A 21,841-nucleotide genomic window follows, 5' to 3' on the forward strand; every position below is an offset into this window, starting at 1 on the left:
GGGGGTCCCGGGGGGGATTTGGGGATCACAGACTCTCACACCGTTCCCGGCGAGGCTTTTAATGCTCCAATCCCGTTACAGCCCAAACGCGGCCCCGCCCACTTTTAATTAATTTATTTATTCCCCGCCTCCCGTGACATCACAAAAGGGGCGTGGTCACCCTTCCCCCCTCCCCCCATTGGCTCCGGGACCCCTCCCCCCTCGTGGGGGTCACGTGATCCCCTCGGGTGGGGGGAGGGGCGGGGGGGAGGGGCAGGGGGGTCCTGAGTGAGGCTGGGGGGGGTGGAGTAACCTCGGAGTAAAGTGGGAGTAACTCCAGAGTGGCCGGTGAGGGGGGGGGAGGGGCCCCTTGGGGGGGTGAGGGAGGGGCTGAGTAACCTCGGAGTAACACAGGAGTAACCCCAGAGTAAAGGGTGAGTAACCCCGGAGTAAAGTGTCAGAGTAAAACGTCACCTCAGAGTGAAATGTCACCTCGGAGTAAAGTGTGAGTAACCCCAGAGTAAAGTGTCACCTCGGAGTAAAGTGTGAGTAACTCTGGAGTAAAGTGTCCCCTCGGAGTAAAACGTGAGTAACTCCGGAGTAAAGTGTCCGCTCAGCCCCGCCGTGGGGACGAGTGAGAAGCCTCGGAGTAAAGTGTGAGTAAGTCCGGAGTAGCGCCCCCTGGAGGGTGAGGAAGCACCCAATGGGAGTGAGGAACCTGCGAGTAAGGCCTGAGCAACCTGTGAGTAAGGCGGGGGCTGAGGAAGGGCGGAGTAAAGCTCAGGGCAAAGAGAGGGGAGTGAGTAAGGTCTGAGTAAAGGCTGAGCAAAGGCCGAGTAAAGGCTGAGCAAGGGCGGAGTGAGCGCGGAGCAAAGGCCAAGAGGGTCCCAGCAGGTGGAGTAAGGTGTGAGTAAGGTGTGAGTAGCCATTCAGAACAGAAAGCAAGGCTGGGAGTAAGTCTGGAGTAAGTTCTGCCTGGGAGTCCCGAGCACCTCCAAGGCTGAGTAAACCCCGAGTAAACTCTGAGTAAACCCGGAGTGAGGAGCTCCAGGACGTTCCCAATGAGTGAGTAACTCCGGAGTAAAATCTGGGTGGGAACCCTGAGGAAGCTCAGAGTAACCTCGGAGTAAATCCAGAGTAGCCGCAGAGTAAGGCTGGAGTAGGGCAGGTGTGGCCGCAGGGCTGGGCCTGAGCTGCCTTGGAGTAAAGTCCGAGTAACCCCAGAGTAACCCTGGAGTGATGGGGGGACCCACCTTGGAGTAAAGTCCGAGTAATGTTGGGGTAACCCCAGAGTAACCTCCGAGAAAGCTCCAAAAATCCCCCACCCTCCCATAGCCCCGCCCCTTTAGGCCCCGCCCCCTTTAAGCCCCACCCCTTTTGTCCCCACACCCCCATTTGGCTCCACCCTGTTTAGGCCACGCCCCTTTCTGAGCCCACACCCCATTGGCTCTTCCTTGTTTAGGCCACGCCCCTTTTATAGCCTCACTCCTTTAAGCCCCGCCCCTTTCCAACCCCACATTCATTGGCCCTGCCCTGTTTAGGCCCCGCCCCCTTTAGGCCCCGCCCCCTTTATAGACTCTCTAATATTGCCTTGAAAAAATAAAACTCGAAATCAATTCCGGGGGGGAAAAGGGGAGGAAAAACCCCCCAAAAATTGGGGGGGGACCCCAAAATTCCCCCCCCCGGAGCCCCCAAAGTCCAGCAGCTCGTCCTCGCTGTGGGGGAGGGGCGGGATGGGGGTCCAAGACCCCCCTGGAGGTTTTTGGGGTGTTTTTGGGGGGTCCCAAAGGGGCTCAGCAGCGTCCGGGGGCTCTGGGGAGAGGAAAGGGTTAAAATGGGGAATTAGGAAATAAAGATGAAAAAAAAAAATCCCTCCCAGGATTTATTTGGGGTTTTTTTAGGGAGGTGCCCTAAATATGTTTAATGTAATTTGTATTTATATTTATATTCATATTTATATTTATATATTATTTTTATATAACATGTATTTATATATAATAAATATAAATATATTTATATAAATATGTATTTCTAGATATAATATAAATATATATTTTATATATATAAAATACACCTATATATCATTTTTATATTTTTATATAATTACAAATACAAATGTATTTATATTTGTATCTATTTATATTTATTTATATCTACATTAATATCTATATATTTTTGTTAGTATGTATTTTAAATATTTGGTTTTGTACTTGTATTTACATTTGTATTCATATTTATATTTATTTGTACTTAGATTCATATTTATGTTTGCGTTTATGTTTATAAATATTTTAGAATATTTGTATTTGTATTTATATTTATATCTACATTTAATCTGTATTTATATTTATACTTATATTTATATTTACATTAATAAATATTAAAATACATTTGTAGTTATGTTTGTATCTATATTTGTATTTATATCTAAAAAATTTTATTGATTATTTAAAAATAATATTCATATTTATAACCATACCTAGATTTATACAATATTTACATCTATATTTAGATTTATATTGACATTAATATCTCTCTATATATTTACATTTAAATTTTATATTTATATTTTATATTTCTATTTACATTTCTATTTCCATTCGTAACTAAAAACTGAAATAAATCCATTTACCTGCATAAATAGATATAAAACCACATCTTCAATCTGAGCATTTAAAATATTAAAATTCAAGATTTAAAAGCATTTCCACATGAAATTATTATTTCTTATCATAATTGAAATATTAATAGTAATTATTATTAATACAGTAATTATTAATAGTATTAATTATTATTATAACCTCAATTATATTATTATTATTAGAAATTATATTGAATTTAAATATTATTATTCATTAATATTAATATTATTAATAGATAATCAATACATTTTACGAATAAATAAATAAATAAATTTAGCATTTTAATTATTTTAAAAATAATTTTATTAATTTAATTAAAAATAAATATTTTAAAAATTTCTATTTTAAAAAATCATTTCAGTTTTTCTCCATTTTTAGTGTTTTATATTTTAACAATTATTTTAAAAATTCTCCATTTTTAGGGCTCCTCCTTTAATTTTTTTTCACTTTTCTGAGCCCCAAATTTCAAGTGGATTTTCCTCCGATTTTTTGGGGGGATCCCAATTTTTGGAACGTCCAAAATTCGGGGGATTTTTCCCAATTTTGGGGATTTTTGGGGGTTTTTGGGCTCATTTTTGGGGTTTGGTCTCACCTGCTCAGGGTCAGAATTCTGTGTCCAGCACCCGGAAGGCGGAAGAACCTGGAGGGGAAAAAAGGGTCAGGAAAGCCTAAAAAATCCCCCAAAATCAGCTTAAAAATATCCCAAAATCAGCTTAAAAAGACCTCAAAATCACCCCAAAAATATCCCAAAACCACCCAAAAAACCCCCCCAAAATCGCCTCAAAAATATCCCAAAATCAGCTAAAAACCCCCAAAAATTGCCTGAAATAATACCCCAAAATGGCTTGAAAAAGTATCCCAAAATCAGCTCAAAAAGTATCCCAAAATCATCTCAAAAATATCCCAAAATCACCTTTAAAAATATCCCAAAATCGCCTAAAAATCCCCCCTAAAACCCCAAAATCATCTCAAAAATATCCCAAAATTTGACTCAAAAATACCCCAAAATCGCCTAAAAAATATCCCAAAATCGCCTCAGAAATATCCCAAAATCCTCTCAAAAAATAACCCAAAATCACCTAAAAAAACACCAAAATCGCCCGAAAAAGTATCCCAAAATCACCTTAAAAATATCCCAAAATCAGCTCAAAAATATCCCAAAATTGTCTCAAAAATCACCTCAAAAAACCCCAAAATCATCTCAAAAATATCCCAAATCACCTCCAAAATATCCCAAAATAACCTCAAAAATCCCCCCTAAAACCCCAAAATCGCCTGAAAAAATATCCCAAAATCAGCTCAAAAAATATCTAAAAATTTGACTCAAAAATACCCCAAAATTGCCTGAAAAATATCCCAAAATCACCTCGAAAAATACCCCAAAATCACCTAAAAAAACCCCAAAATCGCCCGAAAAAATATCCCCAAATCAGCTCAAAAAATATCTCAAAATCACCTTTAAAAATATCCCAAAATCGCCTAAAAAATCCCCCCTAAAACCCCAAAATCATCTCAAAAATATCCCTAAATCACCTAAAAAAAATTCCCAGAAACTTTAAAAATCCCCCCCCCAAAAAATCTCAAAAAATCCCCCTGAAACCACCCACCAAAACCCTAAAAATCTCCCCAAATTACCTCAAAATTACCCCAAAAAAATCCCCCAAAACCACCTCAAAGGGATCCCCTAAAAACACCCCCAGAATTTGGGGCTTTCCCCAGTTTTGGGGAGAAGGGATCAGAGGGGTTTGGGGTGAGATTTTGGGGTTCAGAGTGGAGTTTTTGGGGTTCAGGGCACAATTTTGGGGTTCAGGGTGGGAGTTTGGGGTTCAGGGTGAGATTTTGGGGTTCAGGGTGGAGTTTTTGGGGGTTCAGGGTGGAGTTTTTGGGGTTCAGGGTGGGATTTTGGGGTTCAGGGCACAATTTTGGGGTTCAGGGTGGGAGTTTGGGGGTTCAGGGTGGGATTTTGGGGTTCAGGGTGGGAGTTTGGGGTTCAGGGTGAGATTTTGGGGTTCAGGGTGGAGTTTTTGGGGTTCAGGGTGGGAGTTTGGGGTTCAGGGTGGGATTTTGGGGTTCAGGGCAGAGTTTTTGGGGTTCAGGGCACAATTTTGGGGCTCAGGGTGGGATTTTTGGGGCTCAGGGTGGGGTTTTTGAGGTCTTTGCTGTGGGTTATGGGGTTTTTGGGCTCAGGATGGGATTTTGGTGTTCAGAGCAGAGTTTTTGGGGTTCAGGGTGAAATTTTGGGGTCCAGGTCAGGGTTTTTGGGGTTCAGGGAAGAGTTTTTGGGGTCCAGGTCAGGGTTTTTGGGGTTCAGGTCAGGGTTTTTGGGGTTCAGGTCAGGGTTTTGGGGTTCCGGTCAGGGTTTTCGGGGTCCAGGTCAGGGTTTTGGGGTCACCTGTGGGGGGCAGGGGCGCCGAGCGCAGCCCCGGCTCCTTCTGCAGCTGAATCTCCTTGAGAGCGAAGATGGACGTGGCTGGGGGGGGTTGGGGGGACGGGACCCCAAATCAGGGCGGGGCCATGGACAGGGAGGGTGTGGCCACCCCGAGCCACGCCCCCTGTAAAGCCACGCCCCTCATTTGCATATCCACACCCATTCCTGGTTAGCCCCACCCATAGCAAAGCTCCGCCCCCTCCAAGGGAAAATGGTAAAACCCGCCCAAAGAAGCCCCGCCCCTTTAAGCCCCACCCACATGGCCCCACCCTCTCAATGCCCCACCCCAAAACCCCACACAAGTGAAGCCCCACCCTCATGACCACACCCATTAGCCCCACCCAAGTGAAGCCCCACCCCAAACCCCACCCTTTTGAGGCTCCACCCCAAACCCTGTCCTAATGCCCCGCCCCAAACCCCACCCCAGTGCCCCACCCATATAAAGCCCCACCTCCTTTCCCCGCCCCAAACCCCACCCCCAGTGTCCCACCCTCCCAATGTCCCACCCACATCAAGCCCCACCCATGCTAAGCCCCACCCCTTTTGCCACACCCATTCATAGCCCCGCCCCTTTCTCCCATCCATGCAAAGCCCCACCTCCAAATCCACATACGCAAAGCCCCGCCCCTTTGTCCCACCCACACAAAGCCCCACCCACATAAAGCCCCACCCATGAAAACTCCATCCCCACGCCCATGTGAAACCCCACCCTGTGCCCCACCCATGCAAAACCCCACCCCTTTGCCCTGCTCATGCAAAGCCCCACCCCCACAAAGCCCCACCCTCCAAGCCCCGCCCACACAAAGCCCCACCCTCCAAGCCCCGCCCACACAAAGCCCCACCTTCTAAGCCCCGCCCACACAAAGCCCCACTCCTCAAAGGCCCGCCCACACAAAGCCCCACCCTCCAAGCCCCGCCCACACAAAGCCCCACCCTCTAAGTCCCACCCCTACAAAGCCCCGCCCACACAAAAGCCCCGCCCATTTCTCCCACCCACACAAAGCCCCACCCCTCTGCCCCACCCATGCAAAGCCCCACTCCCTGTAAGCCCCGCCCATGAAAACCCCATCAAGCAAACCCCACCCCTCTAAGCCCCGCCCACACAAAGCCCCACCCCTCGAAGCCCCACCCATGAAAACCTCCACCCCTGCCCCGCCCACACAAAGCCCCACCCTGTGCCCCACCCATGAAAACCCCCCTCTGCCTCACCCATGTGAAGCCCCACCCCCTCCAAGCCCCGCCCACACAAAGCCCCCCATGCCCCGCCCCTCCAAGCCCCGCCCCCAGCCCCGCCCTCACTGTCGGGCAGGGCGCTGACTCGGGCCCCCAGGCAGCCGAAGAAGGGATGTCCCATGGCCTCCGCCGCCGGCAGCCGCCGCCGCCCCTCGAACTGCCCCGCCCCGTCAGGACACGCCCCCCGGGCCGGGGACACGCCCACAACGGGGCGTGGCTCCGCCGAGACCCGCCCCCAGCCCGAAAAGGGGCGTGGCTTCGTCCCCACCCCACCCTCTAATGATGGTGCCACGCCCATGGTGGGGAGGGGACAGGGGAAGGTCACACCCCTTTGGGGAGGCGACAATGAAGCCACGCCCCTTTGGGGAGGGGACACGTGGAGGTGACACCTCTTTAGGGAAGTGAGATGTAAAGGCCACGCCCCCTTGGAAAGAGATGATGTCACACCCCTTTGGGGACGGGACACGTGAAGGCCACGCCCCTTTTTGGGACAGGGTGTGGTCATTTTGGGGTGTGGCCGAAGGGGAAAGGGGCGGGGTCAGCCCAGGCCACGCCCACCTCACCTGCAGCAGTTGCCCCAGGAGGTCGGCGCCGTCCTGGTCCAACCTGGGGGGGACAGAGGGAGTCAGGGCCCCAAACCCTGCTGGGGACAGGGGACACCCCCAGGGACAGGGGACATGTCCAGGGACAGCTGACACCTCAGGGGACAGGGGACACCCCCAGGGGACAGGGGACACCACCAGGTGACACCTCCGGGGGACAGGGGACACTCTCAGGGACAGGGGACACCTTAGGGGACAGGTGACACTACATGTGCCACTCCATGGGACAGGTGTCCCCTCACGCCCCCAGTGTCCCCAGGCCATCCCCAGTGTCCCCAGGTGTCCTCAGTGTCCCCAGGTCATCCCATGTGTCTCCAATGTCCCTATTGTCCCTGTTGTCCCCAGGTGTCCCCAGGCCATCCGCATTGTCCCCAGGTGCCCCCAGCTGTCCCCAGTGTCCCCTAGTGTCCCCCAGGTGTCCCCGTTGTCCCCAAATGTCCCCAGTGTCCCCAAATGTCCCCGTTGTCCCCAGACCGTGGCGCGTGCTGCCGCAGCCCCTCGGGGGGGTACTGGGGGTATTTGTGTGCCCTGAACTCGGCGTTGGCGCCGATGCCCGGCCACGTCTCCTCCGTGGGGGTCCCTGAGAAAAGGGGGGTAAAGGCACTTCAATTTCCAAAAAATCTCTTTAATCACAAAATCCCCCCCTTTTTGCCCCAATTGCCCCCAGATTTTGCCCCAAATCCCCCCAAATTCCCCAAGATTTTCCCCAAATTCCCCCAGACTTCCCCAAATTCCACCCAAATTTCCAATTCCCACTGAACCCCCTCAGATTTCCCCAAATCCCCCCAAGTCCCCCCAGATTTTCCCCAAATCCTCCCCAAAATTCCCCAAATCCCCCCAGATTTCCCCAAATTCCCCCCAAAATCCCCCCAGATTTGCCCCAAATCCCACCCAAATCCCCCCAAATCTCTCCAGATTTTCCCCAAATCCCACCCAAATTTCCCCAAATTCCCTCAGATTTTGCCCAAATCCATTTTTGCCCTAAATCCTCCCCAATATCCCCCCAGATTTGCCCCAAATTCCACCCAAACCCCCCACTTTGGCCCCAAATCCCCCCAGATTTTCCCCAAACCCCCCACTTTTGCCCAAATTCCCCAGTTTTTGCCCCAAACCCCCCATTTTTTTCCCCAAATCCCCCGTTTTCCCCCAGTCCTGACCCAGCAGGCGGAAGATGAAATGCAGCTGCTCCTCCACGGTGGCCCCGGGGAACAGCGGCCGCCCCGTCACCATCTCGGAGAAAATGCAGCCCACGCCCCTGGGGGGGAGAGAACATCCCCAAAATAGCCCAAAAATATCCCCTGGGGGGGAGGAGAGATCCCTGAGACCCCCAAATCCACCCCCAGGGGGAGGAGAGATCCCTGAGACCCCCAAATCCACCCCCAGGGGGAGGAGAGATCCCTGAGACCCCCAAATCCACCCCCAGGGGGAGGAGAGACCCCCAAAATATCTCCTGGGAGAAAGGCCCCTGTGACATGGACCCCAAAATATCCCCTGGGGCAGGGGAGACCCCCCTGAGACCCCCAAAACTCCCAAAATCCACATCCAGGGGGAGAAGAGACCCCTGAGACCCCCAAAATCCACCCCCATAGGCAGGGGAGACCCCCAAAATCCCAAAATTCTCCCCCAGATGGGGCAGAGACTCCTGGAGGACCCAAAAAATATCCCCAGGAAGAGGAGAGACCCCCAAAATCCCAAAATATCTGCTGGGGAAATCAAGAGACCCCCATCAGAGGGACCCCAAAATATCCCCCAGTTCCCTCCCAGTGCCCCCAAATCCCCTCCCAGTCCCTCCCAGTCTGTCCCAGTCCCTCCCAGTCCCCCCCAGTGTCCCCAAATCCCCTCCCAGTCTGTCCCAGTCCCTCCCAGTCCCTCCCAGTCCATCCCAGTCCCCTCTCAGTCTGTCCCAGTCCCTCCCAGTGTCCCCAAATCCCCCCCAGTCCCCCCAAATTCCCCCCCCCCAGTCCCCTCCCAGTCCCTCCCAGTTTGTCCCAATCCCCTCCCAGTCCCCCCAGTCCTCTCCCAGTCCCCCAGCACCCACCACGTGTCAATCTGGGTGCTGTACTCCGTGGATCCCAGCAGGCTGTGCCCCCCAAACCCCCTCCCAGTGTCCTCCCAGTCCCCTCTCAGTCTGTCCCAGTGTCCCTAAATCCCCTCCCAGTCCCTCCCAGTCTGTCCCAGTCCCTCCCAGTGCCCCCCAATCCCCTCCCAGTCCCTCCCAGTCCCTCCCAGTCTGTCCCAGTCCCTCCCAGTGCCCCCCAATCCCCTCCCAGTCCCTCCCAGTCTGTCCCATTGTCCCCCAATAACCTCTGATCCCCTCCCAGTCTCTCCCAAATCCCCTCCCAGTCCCTCCCAGTGTCCCCAAATCCCCTCCCAATCTCTCCCAGTGACCCCCAGTCCTCCCAAATCCCCCCCCAGTCCCCCAGCACCCACCACATGTCAATCTGGGTGGAATACTCTGTTGACCCCAGCAGGATGTCGGGCGGGCGGTACCAGAGCGTCACCACCTCGCTGGAAAACGTCTTGGTGGGGATGGACTTGGCCCTGGCCAGCCCTGGGGGGACAAAAATGGGGCAGGGGAGTCAAAAAATGGGTTTGGGGGGAAAAAAAAAGGGTCAAGGGGGGTGAAAAATGGGTCGGGAAGGGTAAAAAAAGGGTCATGGGGGGGAAAAAAGGGCTGGGGGGGGGAAAAAGGGTCATGGGGGGGAAAAATGGTCAAGGGGGGTAAAAAAAGGGTCATGGAGGGGAAAAAAAGGGTCATGGGGGAAAAAAGGGTCAAGGGGGTACAAAAAATGGGTTTGGGGGGGCACAAAAAAGGGTCAAGGGGGGTGAAAAAAGGGTTGTGAAGGGTAAAAAATGGGGCAGGGGGGTCAAAAAATGGGTTTGGGGGGCACAAAAAAGGGTAATGGGGGGGTAAAAAGGGCTGGGGGGGAAACACGGTCAAGGGAGGTAAAAAAAGGGTCATGGAGGGAAAAAAAGGGTCAAGGGGGTAAAAAAAGGTCAAGGGGGTACAAAAAATGGGTTTGGGGGGGCACAAAAAAGGGGCAGGGGGAGAGATTGGGGTGGATTTGGGGTCCTGGAGGATTTTTGGGGTGCTGGAAAGTGGGAGGGGTTTGGGGGGACTCAGAGAGAATTTGGGGGTCCCAGGAGAGCTTTTGGGGATCCCAGAGCAGGTTTTGGGGATCCCAGGGCAGGTTTAGGGGTCCTTTGGCAGGTTTTGGAGTGTTTTTTGGGGTCCCAGGACATGTTTCTGGGGTCCCAGGACACGTTTTGGGGTTTTTTTGGGGTATCAGGGCAGGTTTTTTGAGTCCCAGGGCAGGTTTGGGGGGGTTTTGGGGGTCCCAGGACAGTTTTTTGAGGTGCCCTGACTGAAATCTGCCAGTTTGAGCTCCTCACAGCAGCTGAGCAGGTCCTGGGAAGGTCTGTGGGGTTCTGAGGGGGTTTTGGGGGGTCCCAGGACACGTTTTTGGGGTCCCGGAGCAGGTTATGGGGTTTTCTTTGGGGTCCTGGAAAAGTTCTGAGGGGTTTTGGGGGCCCCAGGACACATTTTTGGGGTCTCAGGACAGGTTTTGGGAGGTTTTTGGGGTCCCAGGACATATTTTTGGTGTCCCAGGGCCATTTTTGGGGTCCCAGGACATGTTTTGGGGTGGTTTTGGGGTCCCAGGGCAGGTTTTTGGGGTCCCAGGACAGCTTTTGGGGTGGTTTTGGGATCCCAGGGCAGGTTTTTGGGGTCCCAGGGCAGGTTTTGGGGGTTTTTGGGATCCCAGGACACGCTTTTGGGGTCCCAGAACTTGGTTTTGGGAGTTTTTGGGGTCCCAGGACGGGTTTTGGGGTCCCAGGACACATTTTTGGGATCCCAGGGCAGGTTTTGGAGGGTTTTGGGGTCCCAGGGCAGGTTTTGGGGGTTTTTTGGGGTCCCAGGACACGTTTTTGGGGTCCCAGGGCAGGTTTTGGGGGTTTTTTGGGGTCCCAGGACACGTTTTTGGGATCCCAGGGCAGGTTTTGGAGGGTTTTGGGGTCCCAGGGCAGGTTTTGGGGGTTTTTTGGGGTCCCAAGGCAGGTTTTGGGGGTTTTTTGGGGTCCCAGGACACGTTTTTGGGGTCCCAAGGCAGGTTTTGGGGGTTTTTTGGGGTCCCAGGACAGTTTTTTGGGGTGTCCTGACCGAAATCCGCCAGCTTGAGGTCCCCCCGGCGGCTGAGCAGGAGGTTCTGGGGTTTGAGGTCGCGGTGCAGAACCTTGTGCCGGTGGCAGAAGGCCAGACCCCGCAGGAGCTGGAACAGGAACAGCTGCCCCCACCCCAAATTGGGATTGGGACCCTGGGGACACCCTGGGGACACCCAGGGGACCCTCGGGGACACACAGGGACAGCCAGGGGACAGCCAGGGACAACCAGGGGACACTCAGGGACAGCCAGGGGACCCTTGGGGACAGCCAGGGGACAGCCAGGGACAGCCAGGGGACACCCAGGGGACCCTTGGGGACAGCCAGGGGACATTGGGGACACCTAGGGGACAGCCAGGGGACATTGGGGACAGTCAAGGGACACCCAGGGGACACCAGGGGACAACCAGGGGACACTCAGGGACAGCCAGGGGACCCTTGGGGACAGCCAGGGGACCCTTGGGGACAGCCAGGGGACACTCAGGGACACCCAGGGACATCCAGGGGACACTCAGGGACAACCAGGGGACCCTTGGGGACAGCCAGGGGACCCTTGGGGACACCAGGGGACAACCAGGGGACACCCAGGGACATCCAGGGGACACCCAGGGACAGCCAGGGGACATTGGGGACAGCCAGGGACATCCAGGGGACACCCAGGGACAGCCAGGGGACATTGGGGACAGTCAAGGGACACCCAGGGGACACCAGGGGACAACCAGGGGACACCCAGGGACATCCAGGGACATCCAGGGACATCCAGGGGACATTGGGGACAGCCAGGGACAATCCTGAACCTCCCATGGCCTTCTGGGAGACACTGGAACACCCCAAATCCCCTCAAAATCCCCCACAAACACCTCAAAACTCACTAAAATCCCCCAAAATCCCCCACAAACACCTCAAAACTCAATAAAATCCCCCAAAATCCCCCACAAACACCTCAAAATTCCCCAAATCCACCCAAATCACTCTAAATCCCCCCAACATCCCCCAAAACCCCCCAAAATGCCCCCAAATCCCTCTAAATACCCCCAAACTCCCCCCAATATCCCCTCAAAATCCTCCACAAACACCTCAAAATTCCCCAAACTGCCCCCCAAATCCCTCCAATTTCCCCAAAATCTCCCCAAAAATCCCTCAAAATTCTCCAGAATCTCCCCCAAACCCCCAAAAATTCCCCCAAATACCCCCCAAACCCCCCAAACTCCCCCCAAATCCTTCTAAATACCCCCAAACTCCCCCACAAATCCCCCACAAACACCTCCAAAATTCCCCAAAATCTCCCCAAAAACCCCCCAAAATTCTCCAAAACCCCCCAATATCCCCCAAAATTCCCAAAATCCCCCACAAACACCCCCAACCCCCCCAAAATCCCTCTAAATACCCCCAAACTCCCCCGCAAATCCCCCCAAATTCTCCAAAATCTCCCCCAAATATCCCCCAAAATTCTCCAAAGCCCCCCAAAATTCCCCAAATCCCCCCAAAGCCCTCACCCTGACGTTGTGCATGCTGATGACGTTCCCACAATCGTCCAGGTACTGCTTGAGGTCCCTGTCCTGGAAAACCCCCCAGAAAATCCCAAATCAGGGCAGGCCTGGGGGTCCTGGGGCTGAATTTTGGGGTCCCAGGGTGGATTTTGGAGTTTTCATGGTGGATTTGGGGGGGTCTCAGGGCAGGATTTTGGGATCCCAGGGTGGATTTTGGGATCCTGGGGGGAGAATTTTGGGGTCCTGGGGTGGATTTTGGCGTTTTCATGGTGGATTTGGGGATCCCAGAGGGAAATTTTGGGGTCCCAGGGAGAAATTTTGGGGTCCTGGAGGGTCTGGGAATCCCTGGAGTGAGTTTTGGGGATCCTGGGGGCGAATTTTGGGGTCCCAAGACCAAATTTTGGGGTCCCCAGGTGCATTTTTGGCTCCCCAGGTGCATTTATGGCATTCCCAGGTGCATTTTGGGCTCCCCAGGATGAATTTTTACACTACTCAAGATGCATTTTGTGTCCCCAGGTACATTTTTGGCCCCCCTAGGTGTGTTCTGGGGCCCCCCAGGTACATTTTAGGCCTCCCCAGGTACATTTTTGCCCTCCTCAGGTGTGTTTTTGCCCTCCCAGGTACATTTTTACCCTCCCCACGTGTGTTTTGACCCTCCCCAGGTGTGTTTTTGCCCTCCCAGGTACATTTTTGGTGTCCCCAAGTACATTTTTGGCCCCCCCAGGTACAATTTTGGTGTCCCCAGGTGGGTTTTTTTTTGTCCCCAGGTAGATTTTTGTCCCCAGGTGCTCACCAGGTACTCGAAGACCAGCGTCAGGCACTGCGGGGTGTGCACGATGTCGTGCAGGGTCACCACGTTGGCGTGTTTGAGGTCCCTCAGCAGGGACACTGAGGGGACACCGGGGACACGGGGAGGGACACGGGAGGGGACACGGGAGGGGACATGGGGCAGGCACAGGGAGGACATGGGGGGACACAGGCAGGGGACACAGGGAGGGGACATGGGGCAGGCACAGGGAGGACATGAGGGGACACAGGCAGGGGACACAGGGAGGGGACATGGGGCAGGCACAGGGAGGACATGGGGGGACACGGGAGGGGACACAGGGAGGGGACATGGGGCAGGCACAGGGAGGACATGAGGGGACATGGAGGGGACACAGGGGGACATCAGGGGACATGGAGGGACATGGGGAGGGGACAGAAAAGGGACACAGGGAGGGGACACAGGGGGACATGGAGTGGACACAAGGGGACACAGGGAGGGGACACACGAGGGGACATGGAGGGGACACGGGGGGACAGGAGAGGGACACAGGGAGGGGACATGAAAAGGACATGGGGGGGACACGGGGGGACATGGAGTGGACACAAGAGAGACACAAGGGGACGTAGGGAGGGGACACATAGGGGGACGTGGAGGGACACGGGGAGGGGACAGAGAAGGGACACAGCAGGGACACAGGATGAGACACGAGGGGGACAGGGGGCCATGGAGGGGACACAGTGCGGGGGACATGAGGAGGACGTGGAGGGGACACAAGGGGAACACGGGGAGGGAACACGGGAGGACAGTGGGGGACACGGAAGGGACACAGGAGGGACAAGGGAGGGACAAGGAGGGGACACAGAGGGGACACAAGAGTTAAGTGGCCTCAGCCCTCGTGGGAGCCACCCCCAGACCTCCCTGACCCCCACAGTGTCCCCAGTGTCCCCTCTGTGCTGTCCCCCCAGTGTCCCCAGTGTCTCAATGTCCCCAATGCCCCTCAGTGTCCTCAGTGTCCCCTCAGTGTCCCCAGTGTCCGCCTGGTGTCCCAAATGTCCCCAATGTCCTCAATGTTCCCAATGTCACAATACCCCTGATGTCCCAATATCCCAATGTCCCCAATGTCCCCTCAGTGTCCCAAATGTTCCCCTGGTGTCCCAAATGTCCCCAGTGTACCAATACCCCCAATGTCCCCAATATCCCAGTGTCCCCAGTGTCCCCCACCGTGTCCCCTCAGTGCCCCCAGGTGTCTCCTCAGTGTCCTCTCAGTGTCCCAACTGTCCCCTCAGTGTCCTCTCAGTGTCCCCAATGTCCCCCCCAGGTGTCCCCACCTTCCCAGCTGGCCATGCAGTGTCCCCAATGTCCCCAGTGTCCCCAATGTCCCCTCAGTGTCCCCAATGTCCCCTCAGTGTCCCCAGGTGTCCCCACCTTCCCGTATGGCCGTGCAGGGCGCGCCCTCCTCGTGCTCCAGCCGGATTTCCTTCAGCGCCACCAGGTTCTCTGTCAGCTTGCTGCGGCCCTTGTACACTGTGGCGTACGTGCCCTGGGGACAGCAGGGGACATTGGGACAGGGACAGGGACAGGGGGACAGCAGGGACAGGGACATCAGAGGGGACACAGGGACATAAGGGACACAGGGATGTCACCTTGGGGACACTGTGGGGACATTCTGGGGACACTCTGGGGACAATTGGGGACACTCCAGGGACACTGTGGACATTATGGGGACACTGTGAGGACACCTTGGGCACACTTTGGGGACACTTGGGGACACTTTGGGACACCTTGGGGACACTTGGGGACACCTTGGGGACACTTGGGGACACTTGGGGACACTTGAGGACACCGGGGACACTGTGGGGACATTTGGGGACACTTGGGGACACTCTGGGGACACTGGGGACACTGTCTCACCTCTCCCAGTTTGTCCAGTTTGACGTAGGTCTCCAACTTCCCGAAGCCGATCTCAGACTGGGGGGGGACAAACGTTACTGGGAGAACTGGGAGGAACTGGGGGCACAGCCCAGTGTCCCCCACACTCTGCTGGGCTGAACTGGTTTGTACTGGTTTGAACTGGTCTGTACTAATCCAAACTGGTTTATACTGGTCTAAACTGGTCTGTACTGGTCTGAACTGAGCTGTACTGGTTTGTACTGGTCCAAACTGGTCTGCATTGGTTTGTACTGGTCTGAACTAGTCTGTACCGGTCCAAACTGGTCTATATCAATCTATACTAAGCAGTACTGGTTTGTACTGGTTTATACCAGTTTGTACTGGTTTATACTGGTCTATACTGGGAAGCAGCAGGGGGTGCCACCACAGCAGCCTCCCCCAGGCAGCCGAGGTGGTGCTGGGCAGTGTCGACCCCTCGGTACTGGTCTATACTGGTTTATACTGGTTTATACTGGTTTATACTGGTTTATACTGGTCCGTACCAGGGAGACGCGGCGCAGGCGGCGGCTGAGGGGCCCGGGCAGGCCCAGCCCCCCCTCGGGCAGGCGCGTGTCAGCGGGGAGGGACAGGCGCTTGGTGACATCCTGGGGACAGGGACAGGGACCAGTTAATCCCAGTATAACCCAGTAACAGCTCCCAGTGACCCTTCCCAGTGCTCCCAGTAACTCCCAGTGACCCATCCCAGTGCTCCCAGTAACCCATCCCAGTATATCCCAGTGTCAGTGGGGAGGGACAGGCGCTTGGTGACATCCTGGGGACAGGGACAATGACCAGTTAATTCCAGTATGACCCAGTGACCCATCCCAGTATAACCCAGTAACCCATCCCAGTATATCCCAGTGTCAGCGGGGAGGGACAGGCGCTTGGTGACATCCTGGGGACAGGGACAATCACCAGTTAATCCCAGTATATCCCAGTAACAGTTCCAGGTAACCCATCCCAGTGCTCCCAGTAACTCCCAGTAACCCCACCCAGTAACCCGTCCCAATATATCCCAGTGTCAGCGGGGAGGGACAGGCGCTTGGTGACGTCCTGGGGACAGGGACAGTGACAACTCCCAGTTCCCCCGCAAGCCCCTCCCAGTCAATTCCAGTCCCCTCGCAGTTCCCTCTCAATCCCCTCCCAGTCCACCCCTAATCCTGTCCCAGTTCTCCCCATTCCCCTCACAGTTCCTTCCCAGTCCCTCCCATTCCTCTCCCAGTCCCCTCCCAGTGCTTCCAGTCCCTCTCAGTCCCTCCCAGTGCTCCCAGTGCTCCCCAGTCCCCTCCCAGTCCCTCTCAATCCCCTCCCAGTCCATCCCAGTCCTGTACCAGTCTCTCTTGGTCCCCTCAAATCTCCTCCCAATCCCTCCCAGGCCCTCCCAGTGCCCCCTCACTGATTCCCAGTCCCCCCCTTTCCCTTTCCAGTCCTCCCAGTCGCCCCCAGTTCCTCCTAGTCCCTTTCAATCCCCTCCCAGTCCCTCCCAGTCCCCTCCCAGTGCTCCCAGTCCCTCTCAATCCCCTTCCAGTCCCTCCCATTCCATCCCAGTTCCTCCCATTCCCCCCTCAGTCCCTCCCAGTTCCCCCCCAGTCCTTCTCAATCCCTTTCCAGTCCTCCCAATCCCTCCCATTCCATCCCAGTCCCTCCCAACCCCCTCCCAGTCCATCCCAGTCCCCCCAATCCCCTCCCAGTCCATCCCAGTCCCACCTCGCAGGCACTGGTCCGGGGGTGCTGTCTCAGCCTCACGGGTGACGCCACCTCCTCCGAGGATGTCCCCGAGGGGGGGTCGCTCTCCCCGTCCGAGCCCATCCTGCCCTCGTCCCCCCCCGGCTCTGGGGGGCATGGGGGGCATGTCAGGGACCCCCAAAACACCCCAAAAACACCCCTAAAATACCCCCCAAAACACCCCAAAAACACCCCTAAAACACCCCCCAAAACACCCTTAAAACACCCCCAAAACACCCCCAAAACACCCCCAAAACACCCCTAAAACACCCCTAAAACACCCCCCAAAAACACCCCCAAAACACCCCTAAAACCTCCCCCAAAACACCCCTAAAACCTCCCCCAAAACACCCCAAAAACACCCTTAAAACCTCCCCCAAAACACCCCCCAAAAAAACTCCCAACCCTCAAAAAAACTCCCACCCCCTGAAAAAAAAAAACCCAGAAAAACCCCCAGAAAAAATCCCTCCAAAATCCCTCCAACACCTCCACAAAAAACTCTGAAAACTCCCCACAGAAACAAACAAAAAAAGTCCTGAGAAAAACCTCAAAACACCACCCCCAAAAAAATCTCAACCCTCAAAAAAACTACCCCAAAACTCCCAAATCTCCCCCCAAAAAACCACCCTGAAAGTCCCCAGAAAACACTCAAAAATACCCCCAAAACCTCTTGAAAAAAAAAAAAAAAAAACCCGCAAAAAAACCTCCCAATCCTCAAAAAAACTCCCCAAACCCGCCCCCAAAAAAACCTTTGAGAAAACCCCAAAACACACCCCAAAAACACCCCAATCCCCCCAAAAAACCCAACCCTCGAAAAAACTCCCCAAAAAACAAACAAAAAAAAAAACCCCAGAAAAATTCCCCCTCCAAAAAAAAACCCCAGGGAAAAAAACCCCAAAACCTCCCCAAAAAAACTTAAAACTTCAAAAAAACCCAAAAAACTCCCCAAAACAACAAACAAACAAACAAAAAAAAAAACCCCAGAAACCACCCCCCCAAAAGAAAACCCAGAGAAAAAAAAAAAAAAACAAACAAGAAAACCCTAAAACTTCCAAACTTCTCCCTATAAAAACCCCCCGAAAGTCCCCAGAAAACCCTCCAAAACACCCCCAAAAATCCCTCCAAAACACCACAAAGAACCCCAAACTCTCCCCCAAAAAACCCTCGACCCTCCCAAAAAAATCCCAAACTCCCTCCAAAGAAACCCCCAACCCCCCTCCCCAAAATCAAAGGATCCCCCCCAAAACACCCCCCTGGACCCCCAAAATCCTCCCCAAAATTAAAGACCCCCCCCAAAACACCCCCTGGGACCCCAAAATCCTCCCCAATATCAAGGACCCCCCAAAAACACCTCCCCGGGACCCCCCAAATCAAAGTTCCCCCCCCAAAACACCCCCCAGGACCCCCAAAAATCCCCCCAAAATCAAAGGAACCCCCAAAACACCCCCCAGGACCCCCCAAAACCCTCCCCAAAATCAAAGACCCCCCCAAAAAAATGTCCCCAAAATGTCCCCGGGGATGCCAAACTCTGCCCCCCCCCCCACTCTGGGGACAGGGAGGTGACACCGGGACAGGACACGGGGACAGGTGGTGGCACCGTGGGGGGGACACGGGACAGGATTTGGGGACAGACGGACGGACACTGGGGGGGGACAGGGCACAGGACATGGGGACAGGTGGTGGCACTGAGGGGGGACAGGGGACAGATGGGGACACGGAGGGGACCCCGGGGCTCTTAAAGGGGCCGTGTCCTGCCTGGGGACGGGGGGGGGGGCTTAAAGGGACAGGCACCCCAAAAATGTGCCATCCCCGCCTTCTTAAAGGGACAGGCGCCCTCTTAAAGGGACAGGAACCCTGTAAAAAGGCCAAGTGCCTTCTTAAAGGGACAGGCACCCTCTTAAAGCGACGGGGCCCACTTAAAGGGCCAGGCACCCTCAATTTCCCTTCTTCTGCCCACCCCCCAAGGCTTTTAAAGGGCCAGGTGCCCTCTTAAAGGGACAACAACCCTGTAAAAAGGCCAAATGTCCTCTTAAAGGGCCAGGTATCCACTTAAAGTGCCAGGCACCCTTTTAAAGGGCCAGGCACCCTCAATTTCCCTTCTGCTGCCCACCCCCAAGTCTCTTAGAGGGCCAGGCACCCTCTTAAAGGGACAGGTATCCCCTTAAAGGGACAGGGGCCCTCTTAAAGGGACAGGCACCCTCAATTTATTTTCTGCCACCCACTCCCAAGGCCCTTAAAGGGACAGTCATCCTCTAAAAGGGTCAAGCACCTTCTTAAAGGGCCAGGTATCCCTTTAAAGGGACAGACACCTCCTTAAAGGGCCAGGCACCCCCTAAAAGAGCCGGACAGCCTCTTAAAGGGCCAGGTACTCCCTTAAACAGACAGGTATGCTCTTAAAGGCACAGGCACCCCCCAACCCCTCCCCCATCTTCCTAAAGGGCCAGCTCCCCACTCTGGGAGGGGGCGGGCCTGGCTGGGCGGGGGCGGGGCCTCCCTTAAAGGGCCAGCTCCCCACTCTGGGGGGTGGGGCTGACCAGGAGGGGGCGGGGCTGGCCGGGAGGGGGCGGGGCCTCCTTTAAAGGGCCAGCGCTCACCGCTGTCGCTGCCGGGGCCGTCGCGGGGGTCCCCCAGGCCCTTGTCGGGGCCGCGGCCGCCCCGCAGCGTCATCGACAGCTGCCGCTTGATCTTCTTCATCCGGTCCATGGCCGAGCCCTGCGGGGACACCGGAGTGTACCTGGGGGGGCCTGGGGACACCCTGAACACACCTGAGTGTACCTGGGGGGGCCTGGGGACACCCTGAACACACCTGAGTGTACCTGGGGGGGCCTGGGGACACCCTGAACACACCTGAGTGTACCTGGGGGGGCCTGGGGGCACCTGGGAACATCTGGGGACACCCTGAACACACCTGAGCACACCTGGAGACAGCTGGGGACACCCTGAGCACACCTGGGCACACCTGGGAGCACCTAGGAACAACTGGGGACACCTTGAACACATCTGAGCACACCTGAGCACAACTGGCCACAGCTGGGGACACCTGGGGACACCCTGAACACCTGTGCTCACTGCCCACCTGAGCGCTCCACACATCTGGACCCACCCTGCACATCTGGGGCCCACTCGGCACCCCTGGGCACCCCTGGGCACACCTGGGCACCCCTGGGCACATCTGGGGACACCTGGGGCACCCCTGACCACACCTGGAGCACCCCATGGCACATCTGGACACAGCTGGGCACACCTGGGCACATCTGGGCGCCCCAGGGCACCCCTGAGTCCCCCAAACCCCCTCAGGGTGTCCCCAAAGCGGGCACGGCCTCCCCCCCCCCCGCTCCCCTCACAGCCGGGCCCGCGCCGCCCTGAGGGGGATCCCGGGGGGTCCCGGTGCGGTCCCCAGGGGTTCCCGGGGCTCCCCCCGTTACCGGCTCAGCGGCGCGGCGCCTCCCAGAAATCCTCGGCCATGGCGGGGCCGGGCCCGACCCCGCGGGGGCTCCGGTGGGGCCGGGCCGGGCCGGGCCGGGCGGGAGCGGCGGGAGCGGCGGCGGCGGCGCAAGATGGCGGCGGGGGCGGGGCCGGGTGACGCCAGCGCCGGGGGCGGAGCCAACCGGCGTGAGGGGCGGGGCCAACCGGCCGGTAACGTTATGGAAGGGGCGGGGCATGGCGATGGAGGGGCGGGGCTAAGTGTCAATGGACGTTAACGTGAGGGGCGGGGCCAAGTGTCAATAGACGTTAACGTGAGGGGCGGGGCTAAGTGTCAATAGACGTTAACGTGAGGGGCGGGGCTAAGTGTCAATGGACGTTAACGTGAGGGGCGGGGCTAAGTGTCAATGGACGGTAACGTGAGGGGCGGGGCTAAGTGTCAATGGACGGTAACGTGAGGGGCGGGGCAGAGCGCTAGAGGGGCGGGGCCACACGGGAATGACGTCAGCATAAAGGGCGGGAAATGAGCGGAGGTGAGGGAGTGAAAAGGGGGCGGGGTTAATAAGTCCACGCCCCCTCTAGAGATGGAGAGGGGGCTCAGGGGGGCGGGGGCTGTTTGGCACCTCCCCCTTGGGGACCCCCTCCTGATTAAGGACCCCCCAAACTCCCCCAGAGGGGAAAGGGGGAGAGGGATTCCCTTCTGGGCCCCTCCCAGCTCCAATGACGTCACACCCGGCCTGGGGAACCCCTCCTCACACCTTGTATTGAAGCCCCTCCCCCAAACCCAGCCAACCACGAGGCTCCGCATGGAGGGGGTGGGGCCAGCCCACAAGAGGCTCCACCCCCTTCTTTGGGAGGGGACCTGGACTCCGAGGCTTAAGTGGGCGTGGCTTAGGTGGGCGGGGCCTCAGGAGGAGGAATGGAGGGAGGGTGGAGTCTCCTGAATGGGTGTGGCTGGATGATTGGCAGGGTGTGGCCACACCTTTTTTGGTCATAGGGTGGGGGAGTGCCTTCTTTTTATGGTGTAGGTGTGGCCTGGGGCATGTGGGTGTGGTCTGGAGTGTGTGGGCGTGGCCTGGACAGTGTGGGTGTGGTCTAGATTGCATGGGCGTGGCCTGATTAATTAATTAGCCAATCCTCACAGAGCCCGATACAAATAAAAAAACATTAATTATTTTATTAGAAATCAAAACTGATCCTGAGAGACCCAGACGTGCCCGGGGAAGGCCCAGAGGCGTCTCAGCTGCCTGGGGGGGGGTCTCAGGCCTCCAGGTGAATCCCACCTGGGGGGGGGTTTCTCCAGGTGAGTCCCACCTGAGTGGGGGGTTCTTTAGGTGAGTCCCACCCAAGGTGGGTTCTCCAAGCGAGTCCCACCTGCAGGGGTCTCAGGTGTCCAAGTGAGTCCCACCTGGGGTGGGGAGGTTCTCCAGGTGAGTCCCACCTGTGGAGGTTCTCCAGGTGTT

General features: G+C 55.6%; 1 protein-coding gene across 1 annotated transcript; it reads right to left on the minus strand.

Moving 5' to 3' along the window:
• Positions 1 to 1,405: 1,405 nt before the first annotated feature.
• CDK16 (cyclin dependent kinase 16) lies at positions 1,406 to 20,620 on the minus strand. The gene is made up of 17 exons (XM_083881245.1): positions 20,381 to 20,620; positions 19,550 to 19,667; positions 16,938 to 17,062; positions 15,734 to 15,835; positions 15,213 to 15,269; positions 14,727 to 14,841; positions 13,326 to 13,420; positions 12,539 to 12,601; positions 11,044 to 11,167; positions 9,315 to 9,435; positions 8,042 to 8,139; positions 7,359 to 7,464; positions 6,846 to 6,888; positions 6,349 to 6,439; positions 5,014 to 5,091; positions 3,214 to 3,261; positions 1,406 to 1,791 (listed from the first exon to the last, which is right to left on the minus strand). Exons 1-16 carry the CDS (start codon positions 20,615 to 20,617, stop codon positions 3,224 to 3,226), a joined length of 1,611 nt encoding a protein of 536 aa, XP_083737371.1. The 5' UTR covers positions 20,618 to 20,620; the 3' UTR covers positions 1,406 to 1,791; positions 3,214 to 3,223.
• Between the last annotated feature and the right edge of the window lie 1,221 nt (positions 20,621 to 21,841).

The sequence above is a fragment of the Zosterops lateralis genome (genome assembly GCF_965231275.1).
Source record: "Zosterops lateralis genome assembly, chromosome: 33".
Classification (NCBI taxonomy): Eukaryota; Metazoa; Chordata; class Aves; order Passeriformes; family Zosteropidae; genus Zosterops; species Zosterops lateralis.